The sequence below is a fragment of the Lepisma saccharinum genome, chromosome 3, assembly GCF_977018435.1.
Source record: "Lepisma saccharinum chromosome 3, izLepSacc3.1, whole genome shotgun sequence".
In the NCBI taxonomy this organism is placed as follows: Eukaryota; Metazoa; Arthropoda; class Insecta; order Zygentoma; family Lepismatidae; genus Lepisma; species Lepisma saccharinum.
Genome location: NC_139231.1, coordinates 132,467,110 through 132,490,178, shown reverse-complemented (window position 1 = coordinate 132,490,178; position 23,069 = coordinate 132,467,110). Strand labels below are relative to the sequence as shown.

Here is a 23,069-nt window from a genome sequence, read left to right as displayed (position 1 = left end):
GATTTCTGCTCTTTTGTAACTTTAAATAAAATTGTTCAACCACATCCATCTCCCGATGCCCATAAGAGGAAGGAATAGGAAGGGTGATAGGAGTTTAAAAAAAAAAACCTTAGAAAACTGTGCTTTGAAAATTTCTTCACTTCACATACATACATAATTACACATTCCATATAGTCTAGCATTATGTATTACCTTTTCAATTAATACATGTTCATAATTTTTCAGAATAAAAATGAGAATGTGAGGATTATACCAAGTGGATCTAAATCATTCGTTGAAGAATTTCTAGTGCCTATCCTGAGTACTGAATATCCACCACCACAATATGAAGGTGCGATAATTCTTGAGTCTATACTTCGATATAATTCATCAGATAATTCACAAAGACTGCCACTTGGATTTCATGAGGTAAATATAATTTCTGTTTTTATCTTTTTTGAAACTGTTGTATCCAGAACAGTGGAGATAACTGTATTAAACAAGTTTATTAAATATTAAAATCTTTATCTGACATGAAGGAATATGAGGAGAGTAGAATTTGAAGGTTGAATGAGGCAAGAATTCCGCCTCTGGTTTCTGTATCCCCTCAGTTAGCTTGCCAAATTGTAGCTCTTTTATGTGGGGTTCCATATATATAATTTATATACTATCCTGGTGCTTCACATTAATTACTGGAATTTACCTCCTCCCACTTGAAATACCACACTGAATGTGCATTATATATTTCAATAACATTACTAATCATAAATATTACAGATAGGATTATAGATCATAATGAAAGCCCTGACCCAGATAGCATGTAAGTTAACTGCAAGTTAAATCGACATTCGATTTAACTTGCAGTTAACTTACGTGCCATCTGGGGAGTGGCAACGAAATGACATTATAATTCAAAGAATTAATATCAATTAATATTATCAGGATAAACTGAGAATATAGAATGTAAAAAGTTTGGTTTTTGTTATTTATTTTTGCTTTTCTGCCACTTCTGGCTAATTGAAACGATGAAGATGAGTGATCCTATTATGAAACTGATGAAGGGATCGTCACAAAGAACACCCATGTGCAGGCTTGGATTCGAACCCAGGACCCGTATCATCATAGCATGCTGTGCTAACCACTCCACCACAGAGGTCAGCAGTGTAAAAGGTGTATACAATAAATATCACACCGTCATACATAAGAAGGTTGATGAAAAGTAGAATGATCCGATATATCATGCAAAATTAAGAAAATATCTATTGAGCTAGAATTAAGAGATAGCATGTGGTAGTTTAGTGTAACTTAACAATTTTATTCTCAATCTTTTCAATTAAGTCATGCCTATCTATTAATTTAATTATAGAAATCTTAAAGAAAACTGCATAAACTTTACATCTACTTCTAGATTTTCCCTGAAGCTGAGACAAAGATTAACAACAATAATTTCCGTGGAGATTTTCTGGCAATGTTTAAAAGTGAAACTGGAAATGGACAGGCCTTTTTAGCTGAAGAGTTACAAGATTATTGGTCTTCCTCACCACAGCTGATATTACTTCAAGAAAGAAAGGATCCAACATTTTCAGAGAAATCATTTCAATTCCTCAGAGGCGATCAATTATCATTTTGGAATTACCAACCAACACCAGAAAAGCACACGTCTTTAGATGCCATTCTTCTCACAGACATGGGTTTGTATCAGAAAATGTAGATTTTATATTTTCCTGCATCGTACATGTAGTTCTCATGGTTCCAATAAATCAAAAATGTTATAAAATTTTAAGTTGGTAAATGTACTGGGTCGAGTGGTCAATGTCAGAGATGCAGCAAGTTAACTAATGTCATCTATGAAGCACATGTAGCCAGGTTTCAAAATGGAAATTTTCATGAAATGGACCGCTTTCCTTTCGTTAACATGATGTTCTTTTTCTCTCTCTGATAAATACAGTGACAAGATTAACTGTATTATGTATTACAATTAACACGTTCTCTGCCAGGCTGGTTTCATCAAATTTGTCTCCTCTGCCAAAGGTCTTATTGGATTTTATTTTGCAAATTCAAAAATTTTGTTATTTTCCTATAAATAATAGAACAGCCAAAACACTTTTAATGTGCACTCAACTCCCACGTCTTGTCGGTCATGTTTATACACATCATTGTAATACTCGTGATCGATGGTGTCCTAGGAACAACAAAGACAAACCACATGTTTTGGTCATAGTGACCAACATTGCATGATTGGTATGGGCCAGTTTCGGTCATTATAACTGACGTAGCAGTTAACGTGTTAATAATAGTTAATATTAAAATATTTACAAAAACATCAAGTTATATAAAATACATTGGACATGAGTCTAAGGCAAATTTCTTCCCTTTTATAATTTAAGCAGACAAATCATGAATCAGCTTGTCAAAAAGGGGGGTGTGGGGATTTTTTTTTTATTAAATGTATATATTCTCAATACTTTGTTTTAATAATACAGTATTTACTTAAAAAAAATTAATTTGTGCAAGTGATAAATATTTCCGTATTGTTATTTTGAATATAATCAGGAATTGGATTTATTAGTGATTGGTTTGAAAATTTACTTTTGAGTTAATCGGGTTAAGAAGATAAGATGACAAAGAAGCATTGAAAAAAGGAAATTCAAGAAAGAAGGGGAATATTGCAAATGGTGTGCTGGTTGCAGTTCCAGTGCTTTGTACTTCTCTGCAATGTACTAACAAGCAAGGTACCTATGCTTTTCGTTAATAGAGTCGCAAAGAGGACATCCCACAAAAGCGATAATACAATGGGTAAACTCCACCCCTACCCAGCTTTATTGATATATTTCATTGCTTACATAGTCACTAAACTGGAGAAGCTGAATTTGTGTAAAGATCTTGTGCAGGAGGATACCTCTGTTAGAATAATCGAATCCACAAAACATGACAAATAATAATAATTAACAAATAAGAAAAGTACAAAAGAGAACCACACAAAAGGATAAAGGCAACATAGGCGCTATCATACTCTGTTAAGCTCCTTGTGGCAAGAACACATCTCCATGTAGCAGATGGGAAGCTTATATGAATGTTATACTGTGTACTATAAAAGAAAAGAGTGTTAGCAATTTTGTTCACACTGAAAAGGAAAATGTAGTGAAATATCTACAAAATTAAAGGGACTGGAATGGTCCATTGCCATTCCTGGTGGAAGGCTCCAGATATTCATGAACCAGAATGTCGGTCTGGTCCGCTCTGGTTCATTTCGAGACCTGGGTGCAGCTGCATGAGATAGAGAGGAAGTAAGATGGCCAACATGTGTGGCTGCAGATGCTGACAATTCTGTTTCTACCCTTATACAGGGACACACTCATGGGGGTCCGGAATGGGGGTCGTGCCCCCCCCTGGAAAATTAAAGTCAACCAAAAATTATATATTTTTGACATATAATTTCATTTCAGCCACAACAATATGTATTAATTATTGTATGAATATGATAAATTCAAATTTAAGGAATGTTTTTTGAGGGAACAATACTATTATTGGGGAAAATGTGCCTTGTTTGCCCCCCCCCTGGGAAAAAAATACCTTCCTTGCCCCTCCCTGGAAAAAATCCTGCGGACGTCCATGGACACACTCAGTGCCATTGTTCAACAGGCTCGCTCCTAGAGTCTTGCCTTTCAAGCTTAAATAGAAAAGATCTTGAACCTACTTGATTGCTCATTTTTTCCCCTGGAAAATGGTCGCTCATCAGCAGGGTATCCACATAGTCCGGCCAATTTACACACTGACCTGGGCAAAATTGCTTCAGAAGGTTTTTAAACAGTTTCTAGCTCAGAATTCATTGTTCAGGGATGTTCACTGAGGGCTTTGATATAAGCAACTCATGGTCCTCGGTACCTTTTTACACAGTAATGTGATGTTCATGTGTTATATGAGGCTCAGTCAATAAATAATGAGGCAGAGGATATTGCACAGTACTTACGTATCAAACCTCAGAAGTATTGTCTGCCACTGTTTAGGCATTTATCCCATTGTGACACCAGTCGCAATAGCATGCTCGTAGAACTTCTTTGGCTGCTGTTGGAATGAATTGCGCATGCACTCCTTGACGTCATTGTCCAATTGAAACCGTTGTCCCTGCAGTGCTTTTTTGAGCTCATCAAAGATGTGGAAGTCACACGGGACAGATCTGGACTATATGGGGGTGGCTTCCCACTTGAATTTTTTGAGACATTCCTTTGTTGCGTTGGCTGTGTGTGGTCTCTCTTGATGAGCTCATCCACCTGTGCAACATGCTTTGGTGCTCTACTCTGCATGTCATCCTTTGTGAACGCGTTTGTTCCGCTCCTGCACTCTTGCCTGGGACATAGAGTGCCCCCGATATATCCTTTCCATTCGTCGATGGATTTCATGACCCCGTACAGCTTCTGCTGTCAAGAAGCGCACAACACTCGCTGCTCCTCTTTGGATGCCTTCATTACCCGTCGCAGTTAAACACGGAATGACTGGACACGGCCGCTGTTCGGTTAGCAGACTTTGTGCATATCTTGCCAGACAAGTAACATTATCTAGCAGGAAAACGTGCGCGAATCAGTTTTGTCACACTTGCACCTCCATTTCGGGCCTGTCGACCCATTTCTAACTACCATAGTTTTGGTGTAATATCCTCTGCCGCGGTGGCTCAGTTGGTAAAGCGTCTGACTACCATACTAAAGGTCCCGGGTTCGATCCCCCGGCCGGTTCAAATCCGGGAACTTTTCTAATGATGGAAGCGGCCCCGGCGCCCACCCAGCGTCGAATAACATGGGTACCTGGGGGAAACCCTGGGGGGTAAAGGCGGTCAGGGGCGTGATGCTGATCACATCACCCCCACTTACGACCGGATCAAGAAAGTGTGGGGCGTTACCCCCACACCCCCTATACGCCTTCATGGCATGGTGCTATGCACAGGGGAGCACTTTACCTTTTTTTTTACCTTTATCTTCTGCCTCGTTATTTATTGACTGAGCCTAATACTTCTATTATGTCCTTGGTACTGTGATAGATAGGTTCTGATAGATTTCCCTGCTGCATCATAAAACCCTCTTGTTCTCCTTCCAGTGGTATTTATTATTATGTTTTATATATTTTAAAATAATTATTTTAACTTTATATTTGTTTGAAAATACATATGTATTCACTATTTCTTGGTAAGTTATACCAGTATTTTTTTTACCAATATATGTGCAAATATATTCAGTAATAGAAACAATTTTCGTAATTCTACATTCTAAATTTAATTGCAGGAAATTGGAGGGATGGCTCACTCTGTCCACACAGATGTTCAGCAGCTGTGTTGACAAATGAGACTCAAGCCTTTTTTGACCAAGTGAGTGGCTTGTTGGGTCAATTTGTAATAGATAAACAAACAATTACATCTGATGTTCAAAATCCAGACCAACATACAAGTAAGTATTTTGGTAGATCGTTTTAATGCAATGCTTCATTAATAGGCACATAAAACATACAATACTAGTAAATTTTCAAAAAGAAAATTATGTATAGTTTCACATAAGAAGTTCATGCAGTTTTGGATTTTTTAATATATACTGTATTTGCCAGCGTATAAGAGACACTCAATTTTTTGTACACATTTTTTTAGGAAAAAGCTTTATCACTGAATTTATAATTAATTTACATTATTTCAAATATAAAGTAGGCTAATATGTAGGTCTAACTTACCTAATCTAACTATAGGTCGTTTCTACTCTTACGGGGGCACCCTATATGCTGGCAAGGAAAGTGGAGAGCAGGGAAGCGACCAATCCAGCACGATATGAAACGAAGCAGTCAGTAGAACAAGTTGCGCGCTGTTCTTCCCCTCCTCGAACTTGTAACTCTCGACGCCACTGCTGTTGTCTGGTTGGTCTGCGGTGTATTCCCCATTCCCCATTTCCCTTGCCAGCATGAAGGCTACCCGACTTAAAAGTAGAAAAGACCTTTAGGAAGGAATACATTTTAATCTTCTTCATCACACACAAGAGAGAAATCGTCTAATTCAGAACAGAGAAAGTTTCAAGAAATGAAGGTAATCAAAATTGACTATCGGCGTTCAAGACATACCCTGCTTTTCAGACTATTTTCAAAGGTAAAAGTGTGTCTTATACGCCGGCAAATACAGTACATATTGATGTGAATTTTTTTGGAACAAAACAAGAGATTTGAAGTGAAAGGAAAATTTTTCAAAATGTAAATTAAGCTTTAAATTTTACACACACACACACAAACAGATATATATATAAATATACATACATATACATTCATATCAATAATAATTCAATTGTGTATAAAGTTAATGTTATCTTGCTGAAATCTAGAAAACATAATGTATTGAATTATTCTATTCCAGGTTTCATGGAATTGAATTCAAGCCTTCGAAATGCAGTTAACACTCTCCTCATCAGCACTCTTCTTGCAATGTTGACAATGATTTTAATATTATCATGATGGTAGGAATTAATTTTTCTAATATACTTATTTTTTTAAATGATGTTACAAATAAATTATTTCCACAAAACATAAGATGCATAATTATTTTTTGCATGGTATATTTCTTGCAAGATCAGAGAACTGCAATCTTCTGTTAACTCCTTTTATGTAAAATTATTGTTATAATGCCATATATTCTGTTAATTATATGCATCATAAAATAGCTGCAAAATAACATGTGTGTGTTATTTTTAGTGGTTTTTATTTCTCCTGTGACTTTTCGTCCCGGTTTCCCAGAACTTTTCCAAGCTTACACCAAGATCAACACACACAACACAGAACACACAACCTTATATGGATAGTCACTCTACACTTCTAAGGAATGTATAATTTGTGTCCTTGTTTCCTCCTAGGAAAACTGGTTATCTTGGAGTATGTTTGAAAAAGTTCTGGAAAACCAGGACGAAATATCGCAGGAAAAATAAAAATCACTAAAAATAACTGTATTATATTATTTTGCATCTACAAAAAAGTCGTTATGCGAACCTTTAAGAAGAAGATAGATATAATATGTAGCTAGTAATTAATGATATATAATAAAATCATGCAGATAAAGGTTAATATTCTGATGATATTTACAAAGAACAATTGGTTTCTTTAGTATTCCCAAAATTTGACACATTGCACATTACCAGTAAAACTTTGAGTTTGGTCACAAAGTCCATGAAATATTTCATAAATTCATATTCTATTTCATATGCTTGATTCCTGACGATGTGAATACGTTTTAAGGGCATAAAATTAAATAATATTCTCTCTATATCACATTTTATTTATTCTTATCATATTATTGAGATAATATTAATGAAATTTTGGGCTCATTCACATGGGTGTAAAAGTGAAACTTTTAACTGCCATTTTGTTAGGACTTGGATTTAATTTTTAAATATTTCCAAGATGCTTCATTAATGGTGTCCTACTATTTACAGGGGGGATTTTGCATGATTGATGCATTAGATTAGAATCTAGAATGGCTGGCCATTTTAAGTTATATGTTAAGTGCATATTTTGGACCATTTTAAAATGTTCGTCCTAATTCAATTTATTCATAGATGTTTCTAGAGACACCCCCTCCTTTCCCATCCCGTCATAACATTTCAGAAGAAAAAAGATGTCAAAGGCTGGAAAGTATGGAAAATATATTTTTGTGATAATGTTAACAATTCAGTCTAACCTTTCAAGTATTGCTTTCCAATAATTGTTCAGTACTTGATTTAATCAATCGTTAGACAAACACAAGAGATGATATTGAAAAACACAAAATTTAAACATATTATTACCAGGGATCATTTCATGCAATTCTTAAGCTAGTTATAAAGAAATTAGAAACACTTGTGAAAATTTTTTACTGTATTTGTATGGTTTTTGTGTAACTCAGAGATTTTTTTTCTGGGGGGGTGCCCAATTCATTGATGAAATATCGGTGAGAATGCACATTGCATGGGTGCGTGTGCTCTTGCCTGTCTGAAGTAGTAGTAATAAGTGCATGTATCTGCAGGTATAATATGACTCTTAAATAAATGACCACATTGCGAGCGAAGCGATCAAGAAAATTTTTAGAACTATTTATTTGTAAACTGATAATGCATATTATTAATTAAACATAGTGACAATACATTTCACAGTATCCCACGATGTTTACTCTTTACAATCTTGCCTTGCTCATTTGGCATCTTTTTTATCTCAGCAAATGCCCCCTGCCCCTCCTGTTCTAGCTTCAGTTAGGAAAATGTATACTCGTGTACCTATATATAATTTTAATAGTTCTATGTTGCAAGTGAGTTCCAAATTCTGCTGGTGTTACCAAATCTCTGTTTAAACAATGATTCACAAACTAAAATAAAGTCATGAAACTTTCTATATATTTAGAGCATGGGCACGAAGACTTTAAAATATAGTGGGAAGTTGGGAAGGACTTGAGATGGATACCTGGTATTGCTTTTGAATGAAATCGGTCAAGGAGTTTCATATTGAAGTCTTATACCCTTACAAAATTTTGGTTGATTGATTGATTGATTGATTGATTTCGTTTATTTTACTTCACGTTTTGTGCCTCTTGGCTAATTTGCGAAGATGGGGATCAGTGATGAAATGATAAAATTGGTGAATGGACAAACAACCAAGCCTGACCGGGATTCGAACCTGGGACCCTTGGCATCGCAGCGCGATGTGCTAACCACTCGGCCACAGGGTCGGGCTACATTTTTTTTTTTAAAATTTTTTTTTAATATGCTTTACGCTGTTGAGAGCTTATCTTTCAAATACTGAACGAGAGACTCCAGGCAATTGTGCCTCTTTGCCTTAAAAGAAAACTAAATAACTTGTGCAAATAAACGCATGGCATGTTAGCTGCAAAGGGAAGGCAATGAATTTTCATTTTTAATTTGAGGTAATGCTTTATCTTCAATTTTTAAAAATTGAATAGCATATATATTTCACTTTCCAATGGAAAGAGCACAATGAAATAAGCGAAATTTCTCTCCCCACATTTTCCAGCAGGCAGTGGCAAGCACCATCGTGTCCCCACTGGTGCGCCTATGGTCAGACATAAATTTGGGACTTAATGTAAATAAAATTTATTTTTATGTTCAATTCCTTATACTTCCTTTGCTTCCTCTGAAAAGCTGGAAAAAATTAAATATGGCATTACGTCAGGGAACAGACTAGATAAAAAGAGGCAGACAATTTTTACTAACTCTATATTTTTGTAAACTGAAAATAACTTGAATTTAATAGGGTGCCAGTAATTTCACAGGGCAATACGAAGTTAACGCTTTTCTATTTATTGCTTGTTCGGCAGCCCATTTGTCCTTTGCACCCAGCCAAACCCCGCACGACCCCCCACCCCCCTTTTACAACTCTCTTTCTAATACCCTCTGTCCCATAATTATTGTCCGGTACACCTTTGTTGGTTGTCTCATAATATTTACCCGATATTCAAACTGTGACATTGGTGTATACAGAAGAAGAACATGAAAAACAGGAATGAGTCATACAACTTTATTACTCAAGGATCAGTACAAATTGTGCTTTCCATCTGTCTCTTCGTCTGTCATTCCTGTACTACCATTTTGGCATACCGGACTATAATTATGGGACAGAGGGACTCTTAGAGCCACAAAAATGGTCACATACATCAACTATAGACGTGAATGAATCACTTAGATTCTTCATGAAATACTTGCTGTTTTATATCGATTACTCGATCAGTAAATTTTATATTGGTACTTATGAATATTCGTTGGAAGAATAGTGTCACTGCTTCTCTACTCACCACTTTCGGTTTCTTTCTCTCTGGTTTCATTTTTTCTATCTTCTTCAGCCAATTTTGCAGTAAAGTTTCAGACATTGTTACACTGAGCAGAACGACAACACACGAACTGAGATGCTACACTGAGGCTGACCTAAGAGGCCTAAGGCATTTTACTGTTCTCTTCTCTACCACTCCAAAATCATTCATTTCGCCCAAGTTACAGAAAATAGTGTTGCTAACCATAGTAACACAATTCACTACAAGGAGTCAAATCTGTATCTTTGAATTTCTTACCTTACTTTTATCGTACAATTTCACATGAAAGAATCAAAAGGATAATGCAACGAAATATGAATTTCATTGACTCAGGGGTTGAATTTACAAATCTGTAACATATTTAAGAAATATTTATTTAGGTATTCAAACGCTGAACTGTCAACACTGTGTGCTGTATGTGTTCCCTGGAAGGAGGGCTAGAGGTCAGTTTGACATTTTCCAGATGGCAGTGTAGTGTCCCTTCCCTAGCTAACCCTTGTCAAGGGAGCTGTTGTTTCCAGGAAATGACCATGCTGAACATTCCACCCTCCTTCTTTGACACTTTGGTTGATTGAAAGGTCCATTGATCTTCGCTTTTTGTAGAGCTACAAATGGCTCCTTTATTTTGAAGTATTGTCATTCTATTGTTGATATAAAAATCCATATTTACACCCACCTTGCAGGGGAGGTGTTCCACTTTTCTGCTTGGGGGGGGGGGGGGGTTCATCAAAATTTGGGAGGGTGTTGGGAGTGTGTGGATAAATCACTGGCATGCTATGCCAGAGGTCCCAGGTTCAAATCCTGGCCTGGGTAAGGGTGTTCTTTTAAGTGTACGTTCAACACTTTCATCACTCACCCTCATCGTGGTAAGCCAAAAGTGGCAGATAAGTGAAGTAAAATAAATCAATCAATCAAACCAACTACTGAAGCTTACATTTAAAAAATAAATAAATAAATAGGTGCTTCAGATTTAAAATTAAATATAAACAAGACACTTGGATGCTGTATGTGTAAGCAGCACACAAAGGTAAATGTGCAGCCTTTATTGGATTACAGAAGAACTACATGAGAACTGAAAATATTCAAATATGCAATTATCTTCATATGAAAGAAAATTATAAATATGTGGAAAGGAAAATCCTGTTCAAAATTTATGGCACAAGTTCAAACAAATTTAGTATCAATATTATAAGTTCCAGTGAAAGTTCATCATAGTAAAAATTTCATGAATTAAAAAGCACTTTACTCATGAGCTTTTGGAGAAGAATTATAGAACAGCCATGGCCCGTGCCTCTCTGTACAAAGTTTCCAACTGCATTGCTGAACTGTCCTTTCCAAGCCATATGGCATCATAATTCCCAACAGATGAGGTTCTCTGCTACATTAAAACAAAAAATACAGTCAAGTAATATAGCTTGCAATTCAAAACCATATATATGAAACAGTAAGTAACAGAAAAAGTTAATAAAGTTCATTATATTAATTTTGTAAAATGAAAATTAGCGATTTACTGATAAGCACTTTTGACAGATTGCTAAACCAAACTAAAAATACGACAGCGCTTTGTTAGAGGGCCAAGTATTGAGAGTTGCTTTATGTTGGGTGAAGTGTAGTTAGTTCATGCAGTTTTCTGACTTTCTAGATAAAGTACACCACTATATTTTAAAGAACTTTCCATTTTTCCTTGTAGTTTTGGATCAACAATCAAAATATGTAGCATCCAACTGAGGATTGAATTCAGGACCAGGCAAGAGAATCCTGTTTTGTTTTGTTTTTACTTGAATTTATTACAACATAACATTTGTTGTAAACTTATAGAGTGTAAATTGTCTATAGTTAAGAATCCAGTAACAATAATCAGTTGCTCAGCCAGTCTGGTTCTTATTACCACACAACAAACAATCATCCTTGGCAATTCATTAACTTTTACCACCAGTAGCGTACGAAGGATTCTATCAAAAGGGGGGGGGGGTATTTCTAAAACTTTCTCCAAATCACACTACCATTGTTTTATTATACTTTAATTAAATAATAATACTCATAATTAATTAATAATACTTATAATTAATTAATTAGCTGAAGTACTAATGATAATACTACTAATATCACTACGACTATTAAGTAGTTTTTCTTGTATGTACGCATTGCTTGCATTATAAAATTATTTTCCTGTAGTTTACGGTTATTACAAGCATAAGAAAACAGTTTTTTATGCTTGTAATAACCATAATCTACAGGAAAACAATGACTATTAAGTAGTATAGATCTACATATATATATATATATATATATATATATATATATATATATATATATATATATATATATATATATATATATAGTATTTATGAAAGCAATAGAACGAAATTACTTTCTAGTCATTTGAATTTTATCAAATTTTGGGATCATTTTTTTTGTTTCTTTGTTACGAAATAATTGTCTGGTCAAAGAGGAGAGACATTTTAAGTGTGAAGAAAATCCATAAAAACAAGAAAATATATTAAAATAAATTGAAATAATCAAAGTATGGAACTCATCCAAGGAGCTGCAGTGGTCTGGTCGGTAGAGCGTCTAACAACCACGTGGGAGATCCAGGTTCGATTCCCGGAATTGGTTGTAATTTTTCCAGCTTCTTTCCTGCCCAAATGTCCCCGATAATTCACATCTGGATTGTCTCGCTGTTCTTACCAACAAAACATTTTGGAATAGCTAAGCTGTCGTTTGAATAATTGTCTAGGGCCTCCCCGATGGCGCAGTGGTAGCATCGTTGCCTTGTAATCAAGGGGCCCTGGTTCGATAGCCAGTGGAGGCACATAGTGGTTCGGATCCCACTTTAAATTGTAGGACCAGTCCCGATTAGCCTTACTGTGCATAAAGTAGACTTAAAGCTCCAACTCAAACCAAATCAAGAATAATTGAAGACTAAAATTGGTAAACGATGTAAGTGCCACAAGAATTCAAATGTGTGAACACATTCCTAAGTAGCAAGTTCCACATGCTTTACCATACATTTGTTTTACAAGGGTTGGATAAAAAGTAATGGCAACACTCGTATAATTGGTACTTGACTGTATTGGCAGAGGAGCACGTGTTACATTCCTTGAAAGTAATCGCCCCTCATCTCTACGACCTTCTGCCACACGTATGGAAGGCGCTGTACACCGTCAGCGCGTCCATCTCTGTCGATGTCCCGCAGTGACCGCCCTATTGCACATATGATGGCTTTGCCCGGGTCGTAGTGCTTCCCTCCCAGTGGTTCCTTCATTTTGACAAAACGGTCGTAATCACACGGTCTCATACCGGTGAATACGGTGGATGTTCCAGTACCTCCCACTACCAGTTATGCAGGAGCGCCGTCACATTGTTCGCAGTGTGACACCTTACATTGTCAAGCAGGATGATGGGACACCGTGCCGTCGCTTCCTTCTTAATGCGAGACGAAGGTGGTGTTGCAAGAAGGTGCAGAAGTAGGCTGTATAGGCTGCACCAGTGTATTGAACATTGTTGCAACTGAGATAGAAAATAACTTCTTTTCTCTTTTAAATCATAGTTACCCTTATATTTTATTTTCAAGAATTCGTGTTTATTTTTGAGGCATTCACTCTGAAAGACGTGTGTGTTTGGAATGCAGTGCTTTTCTCCGTGCTGCATGGAAATAATAATTCAAATTATTATTATGATTATTATTATTATTAGTATTATTATTATTATTATTATTATTATTATTATTATTATTATTGTCGCAATCTTTGACTGTGATAAATTGGCCATTTTGATTTTTCCCACAGGATTTTTCATATTTCACAAACTCAAGGAGGGGTTTAAACCCCGTAACTCCCCTGTTTACCACTATTACTCTCTTTACATGTGTATGTTAAAACGTTACATCCCACTAAATATTTTCAAGTGGCACCTAACCTTTCTGATATTCAATTAAGAGCAAAGAGAAATTTTCCATTGGTCACACTTGTTACATGTTACGTGCAGTGCCTGAAGTGGAAAATGTTAGCTGGGGGGATGTTTGGTCGAGTCTTGGGGTTAGCTGAGGGTATGCTCCTATGGTTTAACATAGTGACAATGAAACTACTGGAGGAATACTTTGCGAAAATGCTGGCTGATCCCACCCTCACTTCAAGCACTGGTTACAAGTTATTTTCAATTTTTAGCTACACTGGGACAAGGTAGTTTATTTTCTTTACACTTCAAAGGAGGGAAATTCAGTAGGAGCTGGAGCCTAGGGAGCAATTGTCCCCTTGACATAATAGCAAGTATATCCTTGTAACAAGTTGTGGATTCTGTGTTGTGTGTTCTGTAACAAAGGAGATCATATGTGAATTAAATGTCATTATTATTCTGTGGATTTTGTGAAGATCATCTCTCTTCCATTTAGGAGTTTTCTGTCGAACCAGTTTTTCTTTTCTTGTCTGCTACAAGGAAGAAAACTATCTATGCAGATTGAAGAATAGATTTAATCGGACTAATAGTGGCAAGGATTTGTTAAAACTGTCATATCTATCAAATGTTTCCTTGTGTATATTTATGACTTAGGCCAGGGGATCATCCCATCCATCAGGAGGTCACAACCAGCTGTGATTCCTCATTAGATATTCCACAATTCCTCCTTCTATTTGCATCTTGGAAGTAATATAATGAATGTACAAAGAAGAAACAGCAAGAGAAACATCTTACAATCACAGTTTGGCCATTGTCTATTATCTAGATTATCTATATGTTGCTGCTCAAATTAACATAAGATAGTCAATTATACTTTTACCTTTGGGCCAATCATTCCATCACTTTTAAGTGCGTACTTATTGTAAGCAAAGGCAAGAGGCTGTGGTTTGTCAATCAGTAGCTTTTTCTCATCATGACTCACTTTCACAGTCAGTTCCAAGGATTGAACAAAAATAACCTCTCTGATCATATAATTCTTCTTTCTATCTTTGAGATCTAGAATGCAGATAGAGAACAATTTACATAAAATATAAAATAAAAAGATGTACGTAATTCAAAAATTAATAATCAGGGTGTACAAAAAAAAGTCGATATAAAACTGAGTTCATGTACACTGTTTAAAAATGTATCATTTATAAATGTAACTTTTCAGGCTAACTCAATGTGATAAGCATGACAAACATGCATTCACATGTTTTATAGCATGTAGGTGTAACCTTGTTTTATGAAAATTATGAGCAATCATGTATTAGTACTACATTTTGTAGCATCGTGCTTATTCTTCATTTTTACATATCTCATCACCTCTCAAAAAATAAATCATATTGGTAAGTTCAACAATAAAGTTCAACTTTGTCTAGAACAATAACATATACCTCCTTGGTCTACATTTTAATTAATCTCTCCTATAGTATACTTAATTACAATCACAACCACCAATAGCTGTAAGACTTTCGGAAACATTAACTAAGCATAATGGTATTTGATTTTATGTGTAGTTAAATTGAAATTTTACTTAGCATCATATGGAAAATAGTTAATTAATTTTTTACCTTGTTGTTTTGAGCCTACATTTAAGAAGACTTTCCCAGTTGGATTTTCATCTTCAATTAAACCAACTCTGTGAAAACCTCTTCCGACAAATGTGATTGTTTTGTTTGTTTCCTCACCAGTGAAAGAAACCTGCAAGAATTACAGTATGACTGACAACAATAGTACACAACCTTACTGAAATCTATTTGAAAAAAAAAAGATGACATAAATGAGACTGGGCAAGCAGGGTTGTGAGAAATATTTACCGCAATTGGTAGGTTTTTCTAATAACAATTTGGCTTCCCTGATGGTGCAGTTGTAACATTGTCACCCTGCAATCAAGGGATCCTGGCTTCAATACCCAGTGGAGGTACATAGTGGTTCGGATTCTACTTTAAACTATAGGTCCAGTTTCGAATAGCCTATATGTGCATAAAGTGGACTTAAAGCTCAAATAAGAAAAATTAATAACAATTCAGAAAAAGGTCAAAATTGGTTATATAATCTCAATGACTATAAGTTTTAATTACTGACCCTCAACAAGTCTCCAGTTCCAGAAGGTAGAGTCATTATATACATTTACAGCATGTGTGTACACACACACACACAAATTTCAGGGGATACGAGCTTTAATATGTAATTCAGCTTGGAAATCCAGATTATGTACTAATTGATTTGCTGTCAGGGCGGACTTGAAGGTTGCACAAACTTTATTTTTTTCCATTTTGTTCTAGTAAGGTAACTAGAATTTGTGCTTTACGAAACTTATTACCCAAGCTACCACCTACCAATTTACCAATATTTTGGCCCACACCTTCAATTGATTGATTGATTGAGTTGGTGTTTTAAGTCCACTTTATGCACAGTAAGGCTAATTGAGACTAGACCTACAGTCTTTAGTGAGATCCAAACTACTCTGTGCCTCCACCAGGTATCGAACCCGGAACCCCTGGATTACAAGGCGATGACACCACCACTGTGCCATCGGAAGGCCCCACACCTTCAATTATGACAATAAATGGCCCGGAAGAGTCTGGGTCGTATCTGTATGTTGGGGGCATGTATTGTTCTGGGTTCGATCCACGTGGGATCTTATCCGGTGGATCAGTATCTGTGGCTTCTATAGGGCACTTGCCAGTGCCTTTTTCTGTGGGATTAGTCATATTTATATCCTGTTCAAAAAGAGAATTCAGTGGTGTCCTAGGGGACCCTACCATACACTTGACTCTGCTAACATACTGAAATTCTGCGAGTTCCAGTTAAATCCCTCTGACTCTTGGTTCATTTTTGAAACACCAAAGTCAATGCAGGGCAGCTCTGCCGCACTCGTGTATGTTTGTGTGTCCCCTTTTCTATGTGTAGAAGCAATTAACACACTATGAAATAACTGGGTAACAATTCACACTGAACCTCTCGCGCTGGCTCAGTCGGTAACGCGTCTGACTACCATGCTCAAGGTCCCGGGTTCGATCCCCGGCCGGTTCAAATCCGGGAACTTTTCTAACGGTGGAAGCGGCCCCGGCGCCTACCCAGTGTCGAATAACATGGGTACCTGGGGGAAACCCTGGGGGGTAAAGGCGGTCAGGGGCGTGATGCTGATCACATCACCCCCACTCACGACCGGATCAAGAAAGTGTGGGGCGTTACCCCCACACCCCCTATACGCCTTCATGGCGTGGTGCTATGCACAGGGGAACACTTTACCTTTTTACTTTACCTTTTACCTCTCGCGCTTATCACTATACACTTTCGTAAGAGTAATATTGCTATGATCCAAATGATTTCAAGGTACTTACGCGAATTTCTCTTCATTTATTTTTTTAGTCATCCGTGGATGCATGGGCGTAGCTTGGGACCTATTTTTTTTTTTTTTGGGGGGGGGTAGAATTTGTAATGATCATTACTGGATCCTTTTTATGTTATATGTTTATTAAGTAATTTAATTACACTGGCCGGTTTTTAGTTTCATATCTTTTGGTGATATTAGTGGCATTTATAATAATGTGTGCACAACTTTTGTGTATGTCTATGTATTTTTGTACTGGCTTTTTTTAAATTCTTGGCCTTTGCGGTTGGTGGATGTGTTTCCAATAACGGGTTAGGTCATTAGCGAGCCCAGAGGCGCAACAACGAATTATTGTTTGGGGGGAGGCAAGTACCAAGATAAACATACCAATAATAATAATACTACTAATAATAATAATAATAATAATAATGTTGAAAATAATGTTATTATACCATTATTATCATTGTTATTATTGATTTGCTTTATTTTACTGCGCTTCATGTGCCACTTTTGGCTAATTTGCGAAGATGGGGATGAGTGATGGCATGATGAAAATGATGAATGGATACTTGCAAACATCCATGCCCAAGCCGGAATTTGAACCAAGGACCAACATTATTATTACTGTTAGTAGTGGTAGTATCAAAGTCTTTATTTTCCTCATAAATTACGCGAAAAGGGGGTAGAAGTTTGTGCTAAATCATTTTTGTTCGAACAAACTAATTGAATTTTTATTTTAACACATTAAATTTCACATTAATAACGGAAAACAAGCACATACACTATTTTTGAAAGACAGAAAATGCTTGAAAAATGCATTCCACGTATAATTTTACATTAACATAACTTTCATGCACGATATATGTTTCACATATATGCAACGTGGAGTGACTTGGACACAAAAATGTGTACATATTCTAAGTTTCTTTAATAAATATTATATACAGCATATAGGCAATTATTTAAATACATTAAACAACAAATTCATCCATCTTACAATAAACCAACAGCAAAAATTACATATTATATATATATATATATAGCCACGGTGGCTCAGTCGGTAACGCAACTGACTACCATGCTAAAGGTTCCGGGTTCGAACCCCTGGCCTGTTCAAATCCAGGAACTTTTCTAACGATGGAAGCTGCCCCGGCGCCCACCCAGCGTCGAATAACATGGGAACCTGGGGGTTCCTCATAACAATTGTTCATGCATTTAAAAGAAAATCAATTAAGACAAGTCTTATTTCTCTGTCTGGTGATTTTCAATGCATCAGAGTGAATGAAAAGCAAATTACGAGCGAAGCGAGGAAGAAAATTTTTGGATCCAATTTCTTTGCAGGCGGAAATCAATATTAGCCTAATTGAATAGGGTGCAAATAATTTCACGGAACGCCATGGCATTACATCATTTACAACTTTTGTGCCTCCCCAATGGTGTAGTGGTAATATCATCACCTTGTGATCAAGGGGTCCCTGGTTCGATACCCGGTGGAGGCACATAGTGGTTTGGAACACACTTTAAGCTATACGTCCTGTCTGAAAATTAGTCTTTCTGTGCATAAAGTAGACTTAAAAAAAACACAAATCAATCAATCAATTTCACAACTATTTCATTTAGAACATTCGGCACCCAGGGCTGTCTCCCGCCATCTCCTAGCTACGGTCCTGAACCTTTCGAGCGAAGCGAGCAAATAAAATTTTATGAAAAGTATTTTTATTTGCACAAAATTTGAAGTTGTGGGCGGTAATTGTCCCCTAGACTTATTTCCAACTAAGGTTTGGGGGGTGGGGTTGCACCACTGAGCGGGACCTATAAATAGGAAGGGGAGGGAGCAGTGGCTCTGGCTCACCCAACAGGTCGCTAGGTGCCGGGGCTTGCCCTGAGTTGATATTTTCCTGGAGATGAGGCCTGCTCAAAAAAAGGGGGTGGGGAGTTTTACAGGGTGGCTACAAACAAGCAGAAATGAAATTCCCTGACTTTTCCAGGTTTTCCAGGACAAAATTTACATTTTTCCCTGACAATTACAAACTAAACTAAATCGATGTTTTTGCAAATGGAAATAATAAACTCATACAGATCCACGTATGGTTTTGCTAAATACCAATATTATCTTCTATTAAATTGACTTAATTTCTCTATTCTCTATGATTTGAATTCAAACTGCAAAATAGTGAATTTGGAAAATTAGTACAATTCAGAGCTAGGGAAGGATTACAGAATTTTATCATACGCAGCAAGTTTAAAATAAAATACTTGATTGTTTTTAAAGTTACAACTAAATGAGATACGAGTGAAGAGTGATTGATTAAGAAATACAATGTGTAATTTATCAGTCTCCTTATACATTTTCGGTATTATATGTTGATATTTCCACAGGTTTGGAACCCTCTGCTTGCAAAAACTATGAGTGCGGACTCATTTTTCGATGCATAAAGCTACTTCTCTCTTCTCTGTAACGCAAACAACTCTTGCATATAAGTGAAACAACTGAATCGAACAAAAGAAAGTGTCATATTTCCTTACATTATCGATGGGATTTCTGCTTCAGTATAGTATATCCAAGTGAAGTACTGTGAAACTGACAACATGCAGTTATACTATTAATGCTATCGAAAAGGGTATGTAAGTATTTGAAATTTAACGCAAGGGATTTATAGAATTGCATTGTATAGATACCTGATTTAGCTAACCACACATTAAAACAGGAACTCTCTAATAATAAAAGCTTCTGAAAGTTCATATACGAGGGGCATCCTGAAAAAAGCTCCAATGGTGCCTGTATGCAACACTAGTGGTCGGAGAGCGACACACACACAGGCAGGAAGAAGTGGCATGTAGCTGTAATTTGGTACAGTTGCAATACAGCCGGTTTAGGACAGTTCTAGGTTAAAGATTGCGGCTCACATAAAGTCTCCCACCGACTGCGATGTAGCCTACATTGCACGCTCAGAATTTGGCACAGAGCCACCAGCAATCATGTGAGTTGTGCAGACCGGACGTCGTGAGTGATAGTATCAGACGATGGTGCAAACAATTCACGGAAGGCCAATCTAATGTACACAACCCCATACAGCTGAGTACATGCGGGCCCTTTGCATCACTTCAGGTGAGAGATCTTGGACCACTCCCCGTACAGCCCTGGCCTTGAATGTACCGACTTTCATCTCTTTGTTTAACTGAAGAGGTTTCTGGCAGGACAAGGATTTGACAGCTACCCTGCGGTAGAGATAGTTCCAGTCTTTGCTGTCAGACACATATGCCATGGGCATACAAAATTTAGTGCCATGCTACGACACATGCCAGAACAACGGTGGTTATTATGCCGAAAATTAGGTTAGGACTTACTGTTACTAATGCAATAAATTACAACTGATATTCTTGTTTTATTTATGCCTAATCGGTAGGGACCTTGATATATTTTTTTTTTAAATTGGTGTATTTTCTTATTTTTTATTTTTTACTATACGGTGTTATTTTTCCCAAAATTCACATTTTCATTTTGGTGCATTTTCTGGCAAATATATGAAATTATACCTTCATGGTGTATTTAAACTACTGTTTCAAATTGTAAGTCACATGGCTTACGCGTCTTCGCGAGAGTTTGATATCTTGAAATATATTTTGGGAAAGTTATTTTCCATACCCCTTTATTATTTTTAATGTAAGGATTTTAGATAATGGAATTTTAGCGTGGAGTTAGGGCCCCACACATTCTTGTTAACGGCTGAAGGTGGGGGTGATGTGATCAGCACCACACTCCTGGCTACCTTTATCCCTCAAAGTTTTCTCAAGGTACCAGCTTCATATGATGCTGGGTGGGCGCCGGAGCAGTTTGAATAGGTGGAAAACATCCCGGTTCTCCCCCGCAGGGGATCGACCCCGGGTCTCTCGCATAGTAGTCAGATGCCCTAGCGACTAAGCTCCATTATTACTAGCCAATAGTGCGCACTTAGATTGGTAATTCAAAACATATCTCAAATACTGAAGATGTGACTCCCGTGTGACGGTAGATATGCACTCGATGTCCTGCTAGAACCCTGCCACTTTTCTCTGTGATGCAAATGGTTTTGATAGAAGTTGAAAAAATTAGGGGAAATAAATGATTTAATGTGGTTGTCGGATTTTCCACGTACGTATAACTCTATAGTTTACTCTTGAGTAAAATGTTGGAAAACTTGCATGTTCTATGTACACAAACAAGGCCTAGAAAAGACAAGGATGTTGGATTTCATGGAATTTTTCGTTGTTTTAGGACATTTCTTAAAAAAAAATCACTAAAAACGCCAACAATTCGCATTTTTTGCCAAATTCGTATTATTTCGATATTTAGAACCGGCGAAAAATGTGTCCAGAGATCACTGCACATTCCTAAACATAATTTCGCAGGAATTATAATTTTTCACGGTTTTGGCGTTTGCAAAAAATTGGAAATTACTTTCTGGCCACCCTCGTATAAATCAGTAGATGGAAAGTGAAAATTTAGCAGGGCTGGCAAAGAAAAGTCAATTCCTGAAGGAAGTGATTTGCTGTTATAAATGAATGATTCGAGTAAATATGATATTAAAATATTTACGTATTTATTATTAGTATTTTATTTCATAATATTGGACATTAACTTCACTCAGTGAGAGATTTAAGACTATCTCTCACGAGATGAAACAGACAGGACAGAGAGTGGCGTTAATTTCATTGCAATACTAGTGTTGCAGTAAATTTGAGGTTGGGAGCATGCACTTGCCAATTTTTATAACGTTCACCAATGCAGTTTTTTTTGTACTTTATCGTGATAGTATTCAATATATATTCCGTATGGTTGGATTCTTCTTGATATCTAAGAATATTGCAATGTCATTGTAAACGTATGTTAACTTGTGCGAAACCAGTAATACGTCAGGATGATGAAAGAAAACCTTCGTAAGCACTGCTACATTCAATAAGGTGAAGTGAGCCAGAAGAGTAATAAAATTCCAGCAGCATATTTGCAGTCTAAAGCTCTTCTTGTTTATGCATGCGATTTTTGTTGGATGTTGCAGTCCATGCAATTTCTGTCGCATGTTGTAGTGAGATACTTTGTCGGGTGGTAATATTCGACAAAAATCGTATGTATCAATGGAACCTATTTGTTTCCATGTTCCTTCAGTTTGCCCAACAAAATGCCTTACTACGACGTCCGACAACTATCGGATGGCGCCACCTGCTCTTATCCCCTCCATCTGTTGACAAGTCCCCTTACTACTCCCATACGGACAAGAGAAAAATGATAATTCAATGCATTTTCCACGTAATATTTAGAGGCTTAACCTTTACTCCTCCGATGATACCAACCATATGGTATCATCAGAGTAAGGTCGTACCGGCCCGATGATACCATATGGTATCATGGTGCTGATTACGAAATGAATGTGCTTTTTGGACCTTCATACTCTTATGTTTGGGTGGAAACTCTGACACAGGTCTGGAGCAAGCCTGGGAAATTCATATTGATGACCAACCTTCCCCCTTTACCCCCTCTCCGCAATATATCCATGACACATTTCCGAACAGAGTTTCACATTTTGGCTCATTATTCAACTTGTATGACACCCAGGAACATGAAACATGTTTCAATCTCTTTGGAAACGTCCATTCTTTGAAGAGAATACTAAGGTTTGCGCCTTCTCCCCAAAACAGTGGGAGAAGAGAAGGTAAACTCCACATTTTTATGTTGTTTTTTTTTCATTGAAATTCGGTAGTCGCTCACCCAAACCCCCTTTCCTTGGTTCGGCGTTCTGAATTGTACACGGTTGCATGCTCTGATGTTTTAGCTGCAAAACAAAACTTATCCGAAGTAGATTGCTCCCATAGTGCCCAAGTTATAACAATTTTCCTCCAAAAATGCAAATTACCTATTTTTCGTAAAAAACAGTTTCACATTTTGGCTTATTATTCAACTTGTATGGCACCCAAGAACATGAAACATGTTTCATTCTCTTGAGAAGTGTCCATTCTTTCAAAAGAATGTAGCAAACT

The 23,069-nt window shown here is 36.8% G+C and overlaps 1 protein-coding gene across 1 annotated transcript in view; it reads right to left on the bottom strand.

The window, feature by feature from the left end:
• Positions 1-10,825: 10,825 nt before the first annotated feature.
• LOC145986012 (uncharacterized) overlaps positions 10,826-23,069 on the bottom strand; it is a 51,241-nt gene continuing 38,997 nt past the window's right edge. The window contains exons 5-7 of the mRNA XM_083120181.1: positions 15,292-15,421; positions 14,559-14,734; positions 10,826-11,162 (exon numbers count right to left, since the gene is read on the bottom strand). Of these exons, the coding sequence (XP_082976307.1) occupies positions 11,052-11,162; positions 14,559-14,734; positions 15,292-15,421 (417 nt within the window). The 3' untranslated portion in view covers positions 10,826-11,051. The remainder of the gene's footprint in view (positions 11,163-14,558; positions 14,735-15,291; positions 15,422-23,069) is intronic.